Source organism: Parasteatoda tepidariorum, chromosome 6, assembly GCF_043381705.1.
Source record: "Parasteatoda tepidariorum isolate YZ-2023 chromosome 6, CAS_Ptep_4.0, whole genome shotgun sequence".
NCBI lineage: Eukaryota > Metazoa > Arthropoda > Arachnida > Araneae > Theridiidae > Parasteatoda > Parasteatoda tepidariorum.
Window position 1 is genome coordinate 79192116 of NC_092209.1, and position 13295 is coordinate 79205410.

The 13295-nt window shown below is 27.4% G+C and overlaps 2 protein-coding genes across 2 annotated transcripts in view; both read right to left on the reverse strand.

Moving 5' to 3' along the window:
* LOC107456859 (voltage-dependent anion-selective channel protein 2) overlaps positions 1–7510 on the reverse strand; it is a 111306-nt gene extending 103796 nt beyond the window's left edge. Inside the window, exon 1 of the mRNA XM_071182769.1 lies at positions 7497–7510. The gene's annotated coding sequence lies outside the window, so the exon portion shown is untranslated. The remainder of the gene's footprint in view (positions 1–7496) is intronic.
* On the reverse strand, positions 909–13248 carry LOC107456867 (protein BANP). The gene is made up of 8 exons (XM_043044255.2): positions 11672–13248; positions 10600–10654; positions 8879–9035; positions 7780–7836; positions 6912–6988; positions 4482–4621; positions 3537–3756; positions 909–1701 (listed from the first exon to the last, which is right to left on the reverse strand). The coding sequence occupies exons 2-8, from the start codon at positions 10645–10647 to the stop codon at positions 1561–1563; spliced, it is 840 nt and encodes a 279-aa protein (XP_042900189.2). The 5' UTR covers positions 10648–10654; positions 11672–13248; the 3' UTR covers positions 909–1560.
* Positions 13249–13295: the final 47 nt, after the last annotated feature.

Consider the following 13295-nt stretch of genomic DNA (forward strand, 5'->3'; position numbering starts at 1 on the left):
CTTTATAAACTATATTATTTTTTTATATTTATTATAAGCAAATCTTTTTATATTTAAGACTTGTTTCACAATTACACTCACATTTCTGATGAATTGGACACTGATTTATTTATAAAGAAGTATGTGCTTTAAATTAGTTTCAACTATATTACCAAGATGTATAAAGACACAAAAACAAATGAGGGATGTTTTTGAATAAATCTTCATCAGCGAGTAGCGTTCTTTTAAGGAAAGGTGACACAAAGGTAGTTTTTATACAAATTATGTTTGTAAATGTAATAAGAGACTTGAATTGAAATGGCAAAGCAGATTCTCAATAATTATTTTGAACCCAGTAAGGTGCAAAAAATAATTCTAAAATTAAATAGGAAATAAATTCAAAAGAGAACAAAGACTCAGAACATTTAATTCAGCATAATTTTATAATTCAGCAGCATTTTTGCAAGCATCTCAACATTGTGAGCTAAGTCATTCAGATGGCCAGGGTACCTTTGTTCATCATATGTTTAATACTAAGAACCTCCCTGATTGTAGAACAGATTTGTAATACAGTGGACTGATAGTAAAGACAAAGTTCCCAATAAAGTGACAAAATCAAGCATCACTGGCTGCTGTAGTGAGCGGGTCGGTGACCATTTTGATCGGAATGCGTAGGGGACTGAGGGAGCGTGGTATTGATCCTCGTTAAACTGTTTTAACATAAAGTGCTCGAATTCACAAGCAAGTTGTCGGGATATCAAAAGCAGGGGAGCGATCCTTTCAGCAGAGGATAAAAATTGTAATGACATGTCTACGGATTATTTTCAGAAATGTTTCCCAGATCTTCGCTCATTGTGCAGCTCTAGTACAAACAAACATGCACATTAAATCATTGCAGACAAAAATGCACATTAAATAAAAAAAAACAATTATAATAAAATATTTTTTTATTCAGTGCTCTTTAAACATTCTTATGAAAGACTTTTTTTTTTACATAAATATATTGTTTACCACACATTACAAACACAAGACAAGCAAGATGAAACAAACAAGAAAATAAATAATAATAAATTGAATGATTATATACATAATTTCTGGCAAACCACTGATTTTTTTTCTGCATTTTTTAATTCTTTGACAAGGAGTTTTTTCAAATTTTATGGAATAGAAAAAATATAGATAATTGTTTTAAAATGTATTCATATCTGCACCACATATTAATTTAAAAAAAAAATTAATATTAATTATATATAATATGTTATATTTGCAAATATTGTGCAAAATTAAAACTCTTGAAAAGGTTAAATTATGGATAATTTCATATTAAAAACAAATTTCCTATGTAAAAAACTACAGATAAGTGGGAGTTATGATTGTGTTTAATCATGCTCAAAAAACATAAAAAATTCATATAGCTAGAATAGAATCCACAACACTAACACAAATTCCACAGTTGATTTTATTATAATATTAATATGGTTACTACTATTAAATATATATAAAAAAAAGGGAATTCTCTTAATCACAGATTTTTAATAAGAATAAATTAAAATTATTTACGTTGATTCTAAGTATTAATACTTAATTGGCACTCTCTAAGACTTGTTCAGGTAACACATCCGCGTGAGAAAGAATCTCAATATGATGACTATGTTTTAGTTGCTCTAGTTGTTCCTCGGTGGCTTGTATGACTTGAATATCACCATGTTCTGTGTGAATAATCTAACAAAGAAAAATAAAACTTATTATATTTTAATTTTAAAGGGATGCTAAAATAGCACTTTTAGAGATAAGGTGATAACAAAAATATTAAAGTTCATGAAAAAAAATCAAGGCACAGAATATTAAAAAAATTACAGTCATGATAGTAAGAACGAGTAGACAGATTTTTCAACAAAAATAAGCACCTTTTAAGTAATTTTTAAAAATATATTTTTGATCACTTCCCAAAAAAAAAAAAAATCATAATAGTATCTGTGCAACAATAAATTTTTTTTCTTCTATCGTTTAAGGTTCTTAATTTATAAAACATAAAATCCACAAAATTCAAAAACATTTTCAAAGACTCTACAAAATCATGATAGAATAAATAGTTTCTCATAAATATTGCAGAGATAATTGTGAAAACCTTGCATTTTTTGTAATTTAAAACGACAATAGATATGGCAAGAAAAAATCTCTTTTTTAAAAGATAGAAAATTAGGCACTTTTTACAAATCCTGAATAAAAAAAAAGCACATTTAAGGGCTCTCAAAAAAAGTAAATAAAAAATAAGCACCTATAAGCACTTTTCAAAAATGCTACGCACCCTGTAATAATTCATAAAAATAAACCCAAACACAGCAATAATTTTAAAAAAGTAGTAAAAAATAGTTACATTACATTAATTGGTAACATTGAACTTTCATTGGTACAATTTCTTAAAAAGCATGGGAATATCTCTAGCTTTGGAATATTTTGCTTTTTTAAGAAGTTGAGTTATAAAGGGCCAACTACAAAAGAGTCGTAATTGATTATACTGAACCAAGCAAAAAGCTAACTTGTCTGCTGTAATAACTCCCTCTGCCACAAAGTCTGACGTCGTCTGCAGCTATGGAAACAAGAATAGCGCATTTCAGGGAGGGTAGCTTCTCTTCACTCTAGGGCTAACCCAATAGACCGAAGAAATAGATTTCCTTTCTCTCCCCGACCCGGCCCCGAGGCAAAACTTACCCTGAACAATGATCTCACACTCCTACTTTGAATAGTTATACCTCGTTACCATAGTCACCGCCATGGCTCCAGACGAATGGGTAAGGGAGTTCTGACTTTAGACAAACCATAAACATTACTCAAACCTAAGTCTAAAAGCAAAAATCACAGGTAAACTAATGGGTATTAAGGCCACTTTTTACATAAGGAAAGCTTAACTCCAAGTATTCACCAATGTCACATTTGAAGGCAAATTTTTCAGAATCACATGACGACATAGCTTTTGGATTATGTTTAGGGATTCACTGTATCAAGACTAAACTGAGGGAGCACAACCTATGAATTGAGGCCAAATGCAGTCCTAAGAGTCATTCTCACTGCATGCGATAAAATATTTACATTAAAATATTTTTTCTGTGGCCCCCATCTAAAAAAAGTTGTGGATAACTAGACTAAAAAGCTTTAGTGTGACCAAAATTCCCATGATTTAATCAAAAGTGGAAAAACTTGGGGAAGGTGAAAAAAATTCAAATTAATTTGCCAAATTTATACCACATTTGAAATAAAAATTCACCAACTTTTCTCAATGAAAATATCAAAGAGAACCTCCCACGGTTAACCTGGCAGCAAAGGGACTCCAATCCATGATCCGCCTACCACTGAGGATATTTCACGTCAGCACTGTGATCGGTGCAAGCTGGATGAGGATTCACATTGACCAACTATCGGAGGGGTTCGAACCCGGTTCACCTAATTGGAAGACGAACGCTTTATCCCCTGAGCCATTGAGGCTCTCACCTTATCTTATGTAGAAAACAAAAGTTATTAAACTACCACACCTAATATAAGTTAAGTAAGAATCTTACTTGAGTGTGGCTATCTGAAAATGTGACAGCACATCCACTGGCCTCCAATTTTATAGGAAGAATTTGTTGGATATCTTGATCCATGTACTGTAATTCCTCCGATGTTGGTTTTGAAGCTACACCGTGCTGGTCCCCTGAAAGACCAATGTCAGAAGAAGAACTCTCTGTGTTATTTAAAGTCATACCAAGAGAAGTATTCTCCACAGAATTATTAGCCAATCTGTAAAAAAATTAATAATAATAAATAAATAAAATAAAAATAATAAAATAAAAAAATAAAGAAGTTTTCTGGAATTCAACAAATAATTTTATTCTTACTTTTAAACTTGGATAAAATAAAAACTTATTTTTAATAACACATTAAGGAATACATTAAGGTACCAATAATCAGACATTAAAAAGGAAGTATAATGCAAAGAAGTCTTTGTTTTTAAATAAGACTTTAAAGGTTTTCAACAAGACTTTATATTTAATTTATCAAACTAGGAAAAACTACCTTTTGTGAAATTTAATTATTAGATAAAAAAAATTTAACGCATTTAAATCTAATTTTCTATCAAAATAATTACAGATTTTTCATAATTATTCTTCATATATATTTATTTTGTTTTGTAAAAGACAAACAATAATAGATCTTGGCCATTATTCCAATACTATTCTTGATTAATTTATTAAACTCAGATATATATATATATATTTTGCCCTAGTGCCTGTTTTACTCTATTACTAAAACTTTGAATATAAACAAATTTAGAATATGAAACATATTTTTCTTTCTTTCAAACATTTAAATTTTCAATAAGTCTATGCAGGTTAAAATGAATTTGAATAAACATAAATTATCTAAAATTGAAAGCATGAATTCTACAGTTATAAAGGCAAACTCATAAAATACATACTAAAACAACTAAATTAAATGAGAAAATATAACTGTAATCAATTTACCTGGAACGACAACCTTTGGTAGTCAGAGGCATTCCTTTAAGTTTCCTACGAAAAGCAGTTCTACACTTTGAATCTAGGTTTTGTCTTATCCTCAACCAGTCCTTATTACTTATTCCATACATATACATTATATGACCTAAAAATTATAGTGCATTTCAATGTGAATTTTTTACGTCATTTTAATAGGTCACACATCGCAAATAGAATCATATCACAAAATTTAATTTTTATATAAAATAACAAAGGCTTGCAAAAAAAAAATTATGCTCAGAATTTTTAAATTGAATTCAGATAAATTTGGATTGAATATTTTTTTCCTCCTTTTCAAATATGAAAGATTTTTTTCCTTTTTTTAACAATTTTGTTTATATGCAGGGGTGATTGTGAGCCCAAGTTAAAATTCCGGAAAATTTCTTGAGTTAAAAAAATAAAATATCTCTCTGGCTCTCCCTTACAAACAAAGAAAATAAACTGTGTTTTTAAGTTTGAAAATTTGATTTCCGGAAACTTCTGTTATCAATGACTTTTCGAAACGTCTGAACCTTCGATCTCCGGAAACTTCCGGATCACTGTTAGCAAAAATTCCGGCAATCCGGATTTTTTCCGGAGCACAATCAGCCTTGTATATGGCAATATATGTTCACTAAGGATCAAAATGTCACTGACACAATTGTACACAATAGAATAGAACACCAACAGACGCTTAAAAGTGGTCGATTAAAAAAATTGTATAGGAATTAAAAATTTCAATATGTAATTATATTAAAAAAAAAAAAAATTAACACGACAAAATTTTTATCTTTGGATATTCTATTTTCATAGTCAACCAAGTCGAAATTTTTATAATTTTTACCTGCAAGCAAACAATTATTCTTGGGCATAGTTTTAAGTATTTTCATTAAGAAAAAAAAAAAAAAAAAAAAGTTTTTCGTATAGATAGTGTCTTTTCCCCCACAACTTAGCTTTGTAAAACAACTGAAATTCCTTTTTCAGCATAGTTTTTCTTTTTAAATATTCTTAGTTTGATTGTAGAGATCGTGTAATTTTGTTGAAGAAAAAGTGAAAAATTCTTATTTTTTTATATCAAGATAAAAAGCAAAGAAAAACTATGCTGATAAACTTTGTTTTAAGGTNTGCGATTGTGTTACAAATAACATGAAAACTAATAATTAGCACAAAGTTAAAAAAACTTCACTTAAAAAATATTGCTTTTAATTTTTAAATAATTTGTACTCATAATAAGTGCACTACAAACAAAGGAGTATATTATTTAGATTCATTACTTTCAGCTATTAACAATAAATCCTTTATATATACATAATTTATTTATTTATTATTATTTTTTTTTGGTCCTCTGCTCATTTAAGCTAGAACACTACTTCAGTTTAAATTATCTGCTAATAATTCTGAAGAAAGAAATATCTAATTCTAACACATGATGGCTGTTTTATTTACATACTTGGGTTTGAGACAAAAACCGGTATGAGAATAATTAACTAATGGCAGCTTTTATTTGGTTTCAACACAGACAAAACAGCAATTTTGGTTAGCTTATTAAGAAATAGATGGCAGAAAGTTGAAATACCAAATAAAATTTAAATTGCACTAAATGCAGAGTATTCAAATTATAAATTACAGTTATGAAATTATATATTTATCATAAAAACTTGAAATTAAGTTCAGCCAGAGATTCACAAACAATTTCCCATCTAAAGAATAATGAAAATTAAACTATGAAACACACATAAGTTTTTTTTAAAAATGAGATTTAATGCAAGAATCAAATGTAAAGAATAATTTCCTGTAAAAGGTATCGGGATAAATATATAGTAAGTTATTTTTTTTAACTATATCGAATATATCCAGCTCTTGAGAAATGACCAACAGTTAAAAAAATGAAATGTAGGGACAAGGAAAGAAAAAATGGACAGTTTACTGCATTCTGCTTAGGAAACTAGAATTTCCCTCCACTAAATTTCACAAATAATTACAAGGTTGTCAGCAGATGTTTATCTGGCTCAGGAAAATAATATAATGCTTCTGACTGTATGCGAGACCATTTCATTTTGAATATTTCCACTGCCTTCTTATTTTTGTCATCAGACCACCCAAAATAATTGTTGCAAATGGTGATAATTTTAAAAAATATTGTTTTATAGCTTTTCTCAGTCATAACATCATAATTAAGCCACTTCATAATTTATTTTTAAGGAAAAATATCTAGGTTTCCTAGGAGGAACGCAGCAAACTGCACTTCAGTTTTTTTAAAATTACTTTCTCTGGATAAAATAAGGCCTTTCTTTTGGACATTTACCTAGATTATCAAAGTTTCATAGAAGCATAATATTTTTAAACTAGGAAAAATTCTCTAAAATAAAAATCTTAATAAGATTAAGAAATTAAAATAATTGTATAAAAGAATTAAGCTTACATTGGACTTATGTTACATCTCACACGGAAATTTGGATTATCAGGATCACCAAGCCAAGAGCCATTTGGATAACTTTCTAAAATTAAAACAGAGTATGGAATGAATAATCTTTATAGATTATTAAAAACAACAGACAAGTAACAAAATAAGCCAAAAAGGCTTCATATTTAGAGCTTCTTTAGAAGAAAAAGATATTTTTACCGAAAACCCCACAGCTTGCATTAAAAATAAATGCATAAAAAGATCATAATTTTTCTTAAAATTAACTAATTTTTTATTAAAGAAAGGGAAAGGTTAAGATTGAGAAACTATGCACTTAAACAAACTTTATATAACTGCAGCAAAAAAGTAATAGTGACGTGAAATTATAAAAATAAAAGTGTTTGACAAAAATTAACATTGAATATCTATATCTATATATTTTTTAAATGTTACAGTGGTTTATAGAATAGTGTAACTTGTATTGTTCAGTCATTAAATACATATTTAACAAGCCATGAAAAAATTGCTTCATTACAGGATATAAGATAAAGATCAATAAATAGTAACGAAAAATTTATAATATTTGAAATATTAAAATGTTTCTTTTTAAACTAAAGAGAAAACGAAACAAAAACATGAATTGATTAAAGAAAATGTTCTTAAAAGAGTTTGCAAATTTATTTTTTAATTGATGAACATTATTTTAAAGATAAACATAGAAAAACTGAAATAAAGTTTCCTAAAGTCAAAATAAAAATTACAACATATTTAGTTTCACAAAGTAATGGGAAGTGTATGACTTTTCTAACAATTTGTTGAAAATTTTAAATTCCTTTTGTTTTATTACTGACTAATAGATGACTGAAAAAAAGTGAGAAGCATTACCTTCAGTATTGGAAGAGAGTAAATTTGGCATACTAGGTTCTCCATTTACAGCCACACCTTAAAAAAAATAAAGATGATTTATACTCAAGTTTTTAAGTAGCAGAAATTACAATTGAAGATAAAAGGCAAAGAACAGTTTATAATTCACTTTTTCACAAAAATAACGATAAGATCGCCATATGTTGCTTTTTGAGGATTACTAAGTTTTGATAAATAAGGTGAATACGCGGTTTTGGCAGAGAGTTATTGCACAGTGAAGATGGGCTGATATGTAGACAAACAATTCTTCTCTGTGCACTAAATCTATTTTACTACTAACAAGCTTTTATGAACAAAAACGGTTTTTACCCAGTGGTCTTCAAATGTTGAATTTGTTAAATTATTTTTGTGATACAATCTTGAATTTGCAAAGAAATTACCAGCGAAGCAAATGTATAGGGGAAAAAAAGAATATTTCATTAAATCTATTGTTTTATATCCCATGATAATATATCTCATCATGATATCTCTCACTATAAATATTTCTTTTTAAAATGAAGAGTCTAGAAGACAGATTTTTACTTTTTTTTATGAAAGAAAAAAGTTATTACACAAAAATCAGTTTTATGGGAGCAAATAGAAATTTGTAAATTGAGCCATTAAATTTTAAAAATAAAATGAATATTTCAATTTTTAAAAACTATATACTCAATGATGCAACACTAACAGTTCTAATAATAATTATCTACAGGTCAAGTTAAATTTGTAATTTATTGAAAATGTCACAATGGATACCATTTTTAATTAAATATTTATGGAATCTTCTTATTTAATTCAGTATATAGTGTAGCCTCTCTATAATATAACTCCACTATTTGAATACAGTTTGCTGAAAACATTTATTTTCTTTTAAGTGAAACAGATTGTAATATTTAATTTTCTTTTTTCCTATACCATATACAACGTTCATTACATAAAAGCAAACCTTTTCATGTAACAGACAATGCTAGAGTTTCATTTTATTACCCTAAATTTGGTTACTGCATAAACTTTAGCAATCTCATTTAACACATAGTTTTTATCATATAAGTTTATAAAAAAAAGCGTAAAATAAATTTACCTAGATATGGAACTCCAACACTTATTTCTTTGACTTTATTCAGTATGTTTTCCACCTTTCCTTCAAGTAAATGGTATTTTGTTCCTAATCTTTCAATTTTATCTTCTATATTTTTCAATTTACCCAAAAATGTTGACTGCATATTTATTAGCATTTCCTGTTAAAAGAAATTCGATATTTTAAAGTGCAAGTTAATTTTCTGCAGAACAATTATGCACATAAGAACTGAAAATACATTTATAATAGATTGAAGATTTCCGTAAGTCGCAAAATGTTGGTAACAGCTGGGCAGTGGCACGTGAAAAACAATAAATATAAATAGCACAATAAAGACAAAAAGAAAAGAGAGAAAAACAAAGAAAATTTAGACAGAAAAACGAAGAAGTCGCAAATTTGTAGAAATAAAAAAATCGGTTAAAAATATAGAGAAAATATGAAAAATAATAAGGATTAATGAAAAGGGAAGAAAAATTATTAAAAAACTGGAAAACAAAATAATGAAAAGATACAATCTCTTGATCAGCTTACACGATTATATTTGCAAAGGAGTGCTTTCAAATAATATATTAATATTAGACTCTCCTCTATTGTATTGATAAATTTTGCTTTGGCTACATTGATAGAATTTTAGATAGCACTTCATTTTGCGGATATAATCGAGCAAGCTGATGAAGAAATATCCTTTCATTATTTTGTTTTCCGGCTTTTTTAAAATATTTTACAGAAATAAACAAAAAAAATTTAAATATTTTAAAAAAATATTTAGTTCAAGAATTTTCCGTAAAATCTATTATTTTTCAAGTTTTCTCTATATTTTAAAATTATGTATATGTGTGTGCATGAATGTATAGATATTGTTCGCTTATTTTCACTTTTTCAGTAACAACTTAAATTATCAATTGTACTAATCACATAGTTGGATATTTTAAATGATCTTCTCAAATAAATACATCTTAATAAGTGAAAAAAAATAATTATCAAACATCATTCAGTTAGATCTTATTGTTGGTTCACTGATAAATACAACTAAAATAATAAATTTAATATAATAATACTGTAATGGTAATATAAGTTCTATAAATCATTATAAAATAAGAAAAATTTAAATAAATATACAAAGCAGGTAATTTTTTTTCAATAATTGTGAAACATTTTAAATTTGGACAAATTATTATGAACATATTTCTTTGAAATAAATATTTTATAAGACTGGAAGATTTCCATATCAGTACCCGCACCAAATTCTGGTAACAAGGCTAAGGCATGAGATAAACTTCAAAAAAAAAAAAAAAAAAAAAAAAAAAAAAAAAAAAAAAAAAAACATCACAGACAAAGGATAACTCTTTGTGATAACTTGTGTGTAAGAGTTATCCTTTGTGATAACTCTTAGCTACTATTGGGTAAACTATATATATTACCTGATTGGAAACTTCATTCGCTTCAAAAATAAAATAACAGTCAACATATTTCAAACGTTTTAAAAATGGGCCCTTAAAACATGTAAACTGTTATTTGTTTATTCTTGAAGCAAAAGAAGTTTCCAATTAGGTTATTTTATTACCACTTTAGTTTCTTGGGATTAACACTATATTGTTTTATACATTTTTGCGAGATAAAAAATTTCTTTAGCTCCTTGGTGAAGGTAGTTGGTGCGAAAAGGTACAGATATAGAAACATCCCCTAAAGCTCTTAACAATGTGATATTATTTACATTTAATTACCTTAATATCAAACTCTTCCATTCTAAGCAACTTTTTAGGAGGCTCCATTCAAAAACTGAAAATATGGTAAAAGCACAATTTCACTAATATAATCAATATGAAATAAATGAAAATTTAGAAATATATCATTAGATTAAAACAAATGTAGGAGTGATTGGAAAAAATGATAATACTCCATAACAAACATAAAATTGAAATAGCCTTTTACTAATACAGTCCTATCCAGTTTGAATAAAAATCATTATGAGAAAACTCAAATACATATAAAAAGTTTAAGATCCATGTCCACAGAATACCTACATATTTATTTAAAGGTAGATGTTAATTTCCCAAAATCAAATGATCCTTCAACATAAAGAAACCATTTTAATTTAAAAATAAAAATGCTTGTTAATAACCAGAAATTTATTTTTATATGTTTACATGGGTAATAATGGTCAGTCAACAAATACATTGAATATTGCAGGTTAGGAGGGAGAATTCTCTTTGAAGAATTTAAAACGACTAACTTTTACTCTTAAACCTTTTTTAGTCTACCTCCTTGAAGAAACTAACCTTTTAGAATTAAGTTTCAAGATTTAACTGGTTGAGTAAAGATGAAGGCTTCTGCTAAAAGTTCAAAGGAGGCAATGTTTTTTTTCGAAGGAGTAGAAAATAGAATTACAAAGAGCAAAATTATCAGATGCATTATCTTAAGTGATTTAACAAAGAGGCCTACCATCACTCTAAAATACATCGAAGAAAAAAATGAAGCAAAAAAAGTGTTACATTATGTTTAAATGAAGATTTAAGACTGAGCCTTTGTAAAGCTAAACTAGTCTAAGGTTAAGCTTGTAAAGTTTAAACTGGTCTGGTCTAAAAGTAATTCCAGTCTGATTCTACTATAGTAGTCTGACTCAGTTATTCTTAATAATCCAAAATTTACAGTTTTTCAAAGTGTTTTTTTTTTTTTCCATATACAAATTCAAAACCTAACAAAGTAAATATTATAACTTAAAGAAAAGATATACTGATTTATTAATTTCAGGTTATTGCAAATGCAAACAAAGATAATACTATTTAAAATACTTACACTCAGAATAAATAATTATATCCTAATAAACCGTCAACTTCCTTCTTTAACTTCATAACAACCTGATAATTTAAAGATATTCCAACTTGTAAAGAAAGTTTCTTCTCTGAATTGTTCCATTATTAAAAACCCATTATATTTTTTGTACTTTTTCACTGTTTGTGAAGTTTACTGATGAGTAACAGATAAAAATCTCCATATTGGATTAGTAATTATAGCAGAAACATGCTGTTGTTTTTCTTTAATTTCAACAAAATATAAAGATTTCCACAAAATTTTTAAAAATTCAAATACATAATTATTATTTGATTCAGAGCAGTATTTTAATAAATGATAATAATGCATGGGATAAAGAGCAGTCAAGTACAAAACATCTTCAGTTTCACAAAGTTTTAAATTGACAGCTTCAGCAAGCATAAATATTAGTTGTTCCAGACAATATGCCTGCTGCTCCTTTGAACAAATCTGTAAAGGAAGAGAAAGCAAAGCTTCAAAATGCTGTAAATGCTCCGCAAACATTATACAGCTTGGCACACCACTGTCATTTACAGCTTTTACAAATGTGCTAGATAAATAAGAAATCAGAGGGTTGCCTTTACTGATTAAAAATGCTTCTTTAAAAATAGCAATTATTTTCAGGTATACATCATGATTTTCAGTACAGACTTGAGGTAAATTAGAACTTAAAAGAGCAATTTTCAGTAAGCTCATATCTTGGCATGTTTTAATGTCAAGACATAGTTTCAACAGGTTGAGTATTTCATATTCAACAGCTGGTGAATGATTAGTAAGAATAACTATTTTGTAATACTTGCACAAATTTCCCTTGTGATAAAATTCGTCAACTTCGTTGAGAAATTTGATAATTTGGGGATAATTGGATGTTATGGGTTTAAATTTTTTCAAAATTTTCAGTACATTCCCTAATAGAGTACACGGTAATAAATTCTTTATGGTGTAGCTTCCAATATTGCAAGCAGAAATAGCCATGTTAGTTAAATTTTCACTGTTTTCAAAAGAATCCATATTTTCAGTAATTCGTTGCAATACTTTAGACATACATGCAATTGTATTCATGGCATAGCTTTAGGATTTGCTATCTTCAAATAATTATCAATAGTGAAGTACATTTCAGTAAATAAATCAAATTATAAGATCAATAAAATCATGGCCTTTTAAGATAATTAATTCCATAGTTCTTCTTGTCGGGAAACGTATTCATGGCTTAGCTTAAGGATTTGCTAGTTAAAGTTCAGTAAATCAAATTATAAGTTCAGGACTTTTATTTTGGAGAATTGAGATTGGAAACAATAACTTTTAAGATTAAAACAGTTCATATAACAACAGAAGAATTTCTGATAGTTTAAATGCAAAAAAAAATAATAATGTAAAAACCCCAAGATAACACAATTAATAATAAATAGTTAAAATAAGCAATATGAAATTATTTATGACATTTAAGTGACACATATTAAAGGAAAATCTTGAGCAAAACTGTATTGCATGGACATACATAATAAAATCAAACAAATTATTATGTTTTACGAAAAAACAGGCGTAATTTTACAAGAAACATGTCTTACGACCATTACGACAATGAATAAACAAGAAACATCACAATTCA

Excerpts from the sequence above, each read along its gene's own strand:
- LOC107456867 (XM_043044255.2), bottom strand. The coding sequence starts at position 10,647 with ATGGAGCCTCCTAAAAAGTTGCTTAGAATGGAAGAGTTTGATATTAAG. Across the intron at positions 7,837-8,878 it reads TGTTGGAGTTCCATATCTAG|GTGTGGCTGTAAATGGAGAA; the intron begins GTAAATTTATTT and ends ATTTTTTTTAAG. Across the intron at positions 3,757-4,481 it reads ACCAAAGGTTGTCGTTCCAG|ATTGGCTAATAATTCTGTGG; the intron begins GTAAATTGATTA and ends ATTTTTTTACAG.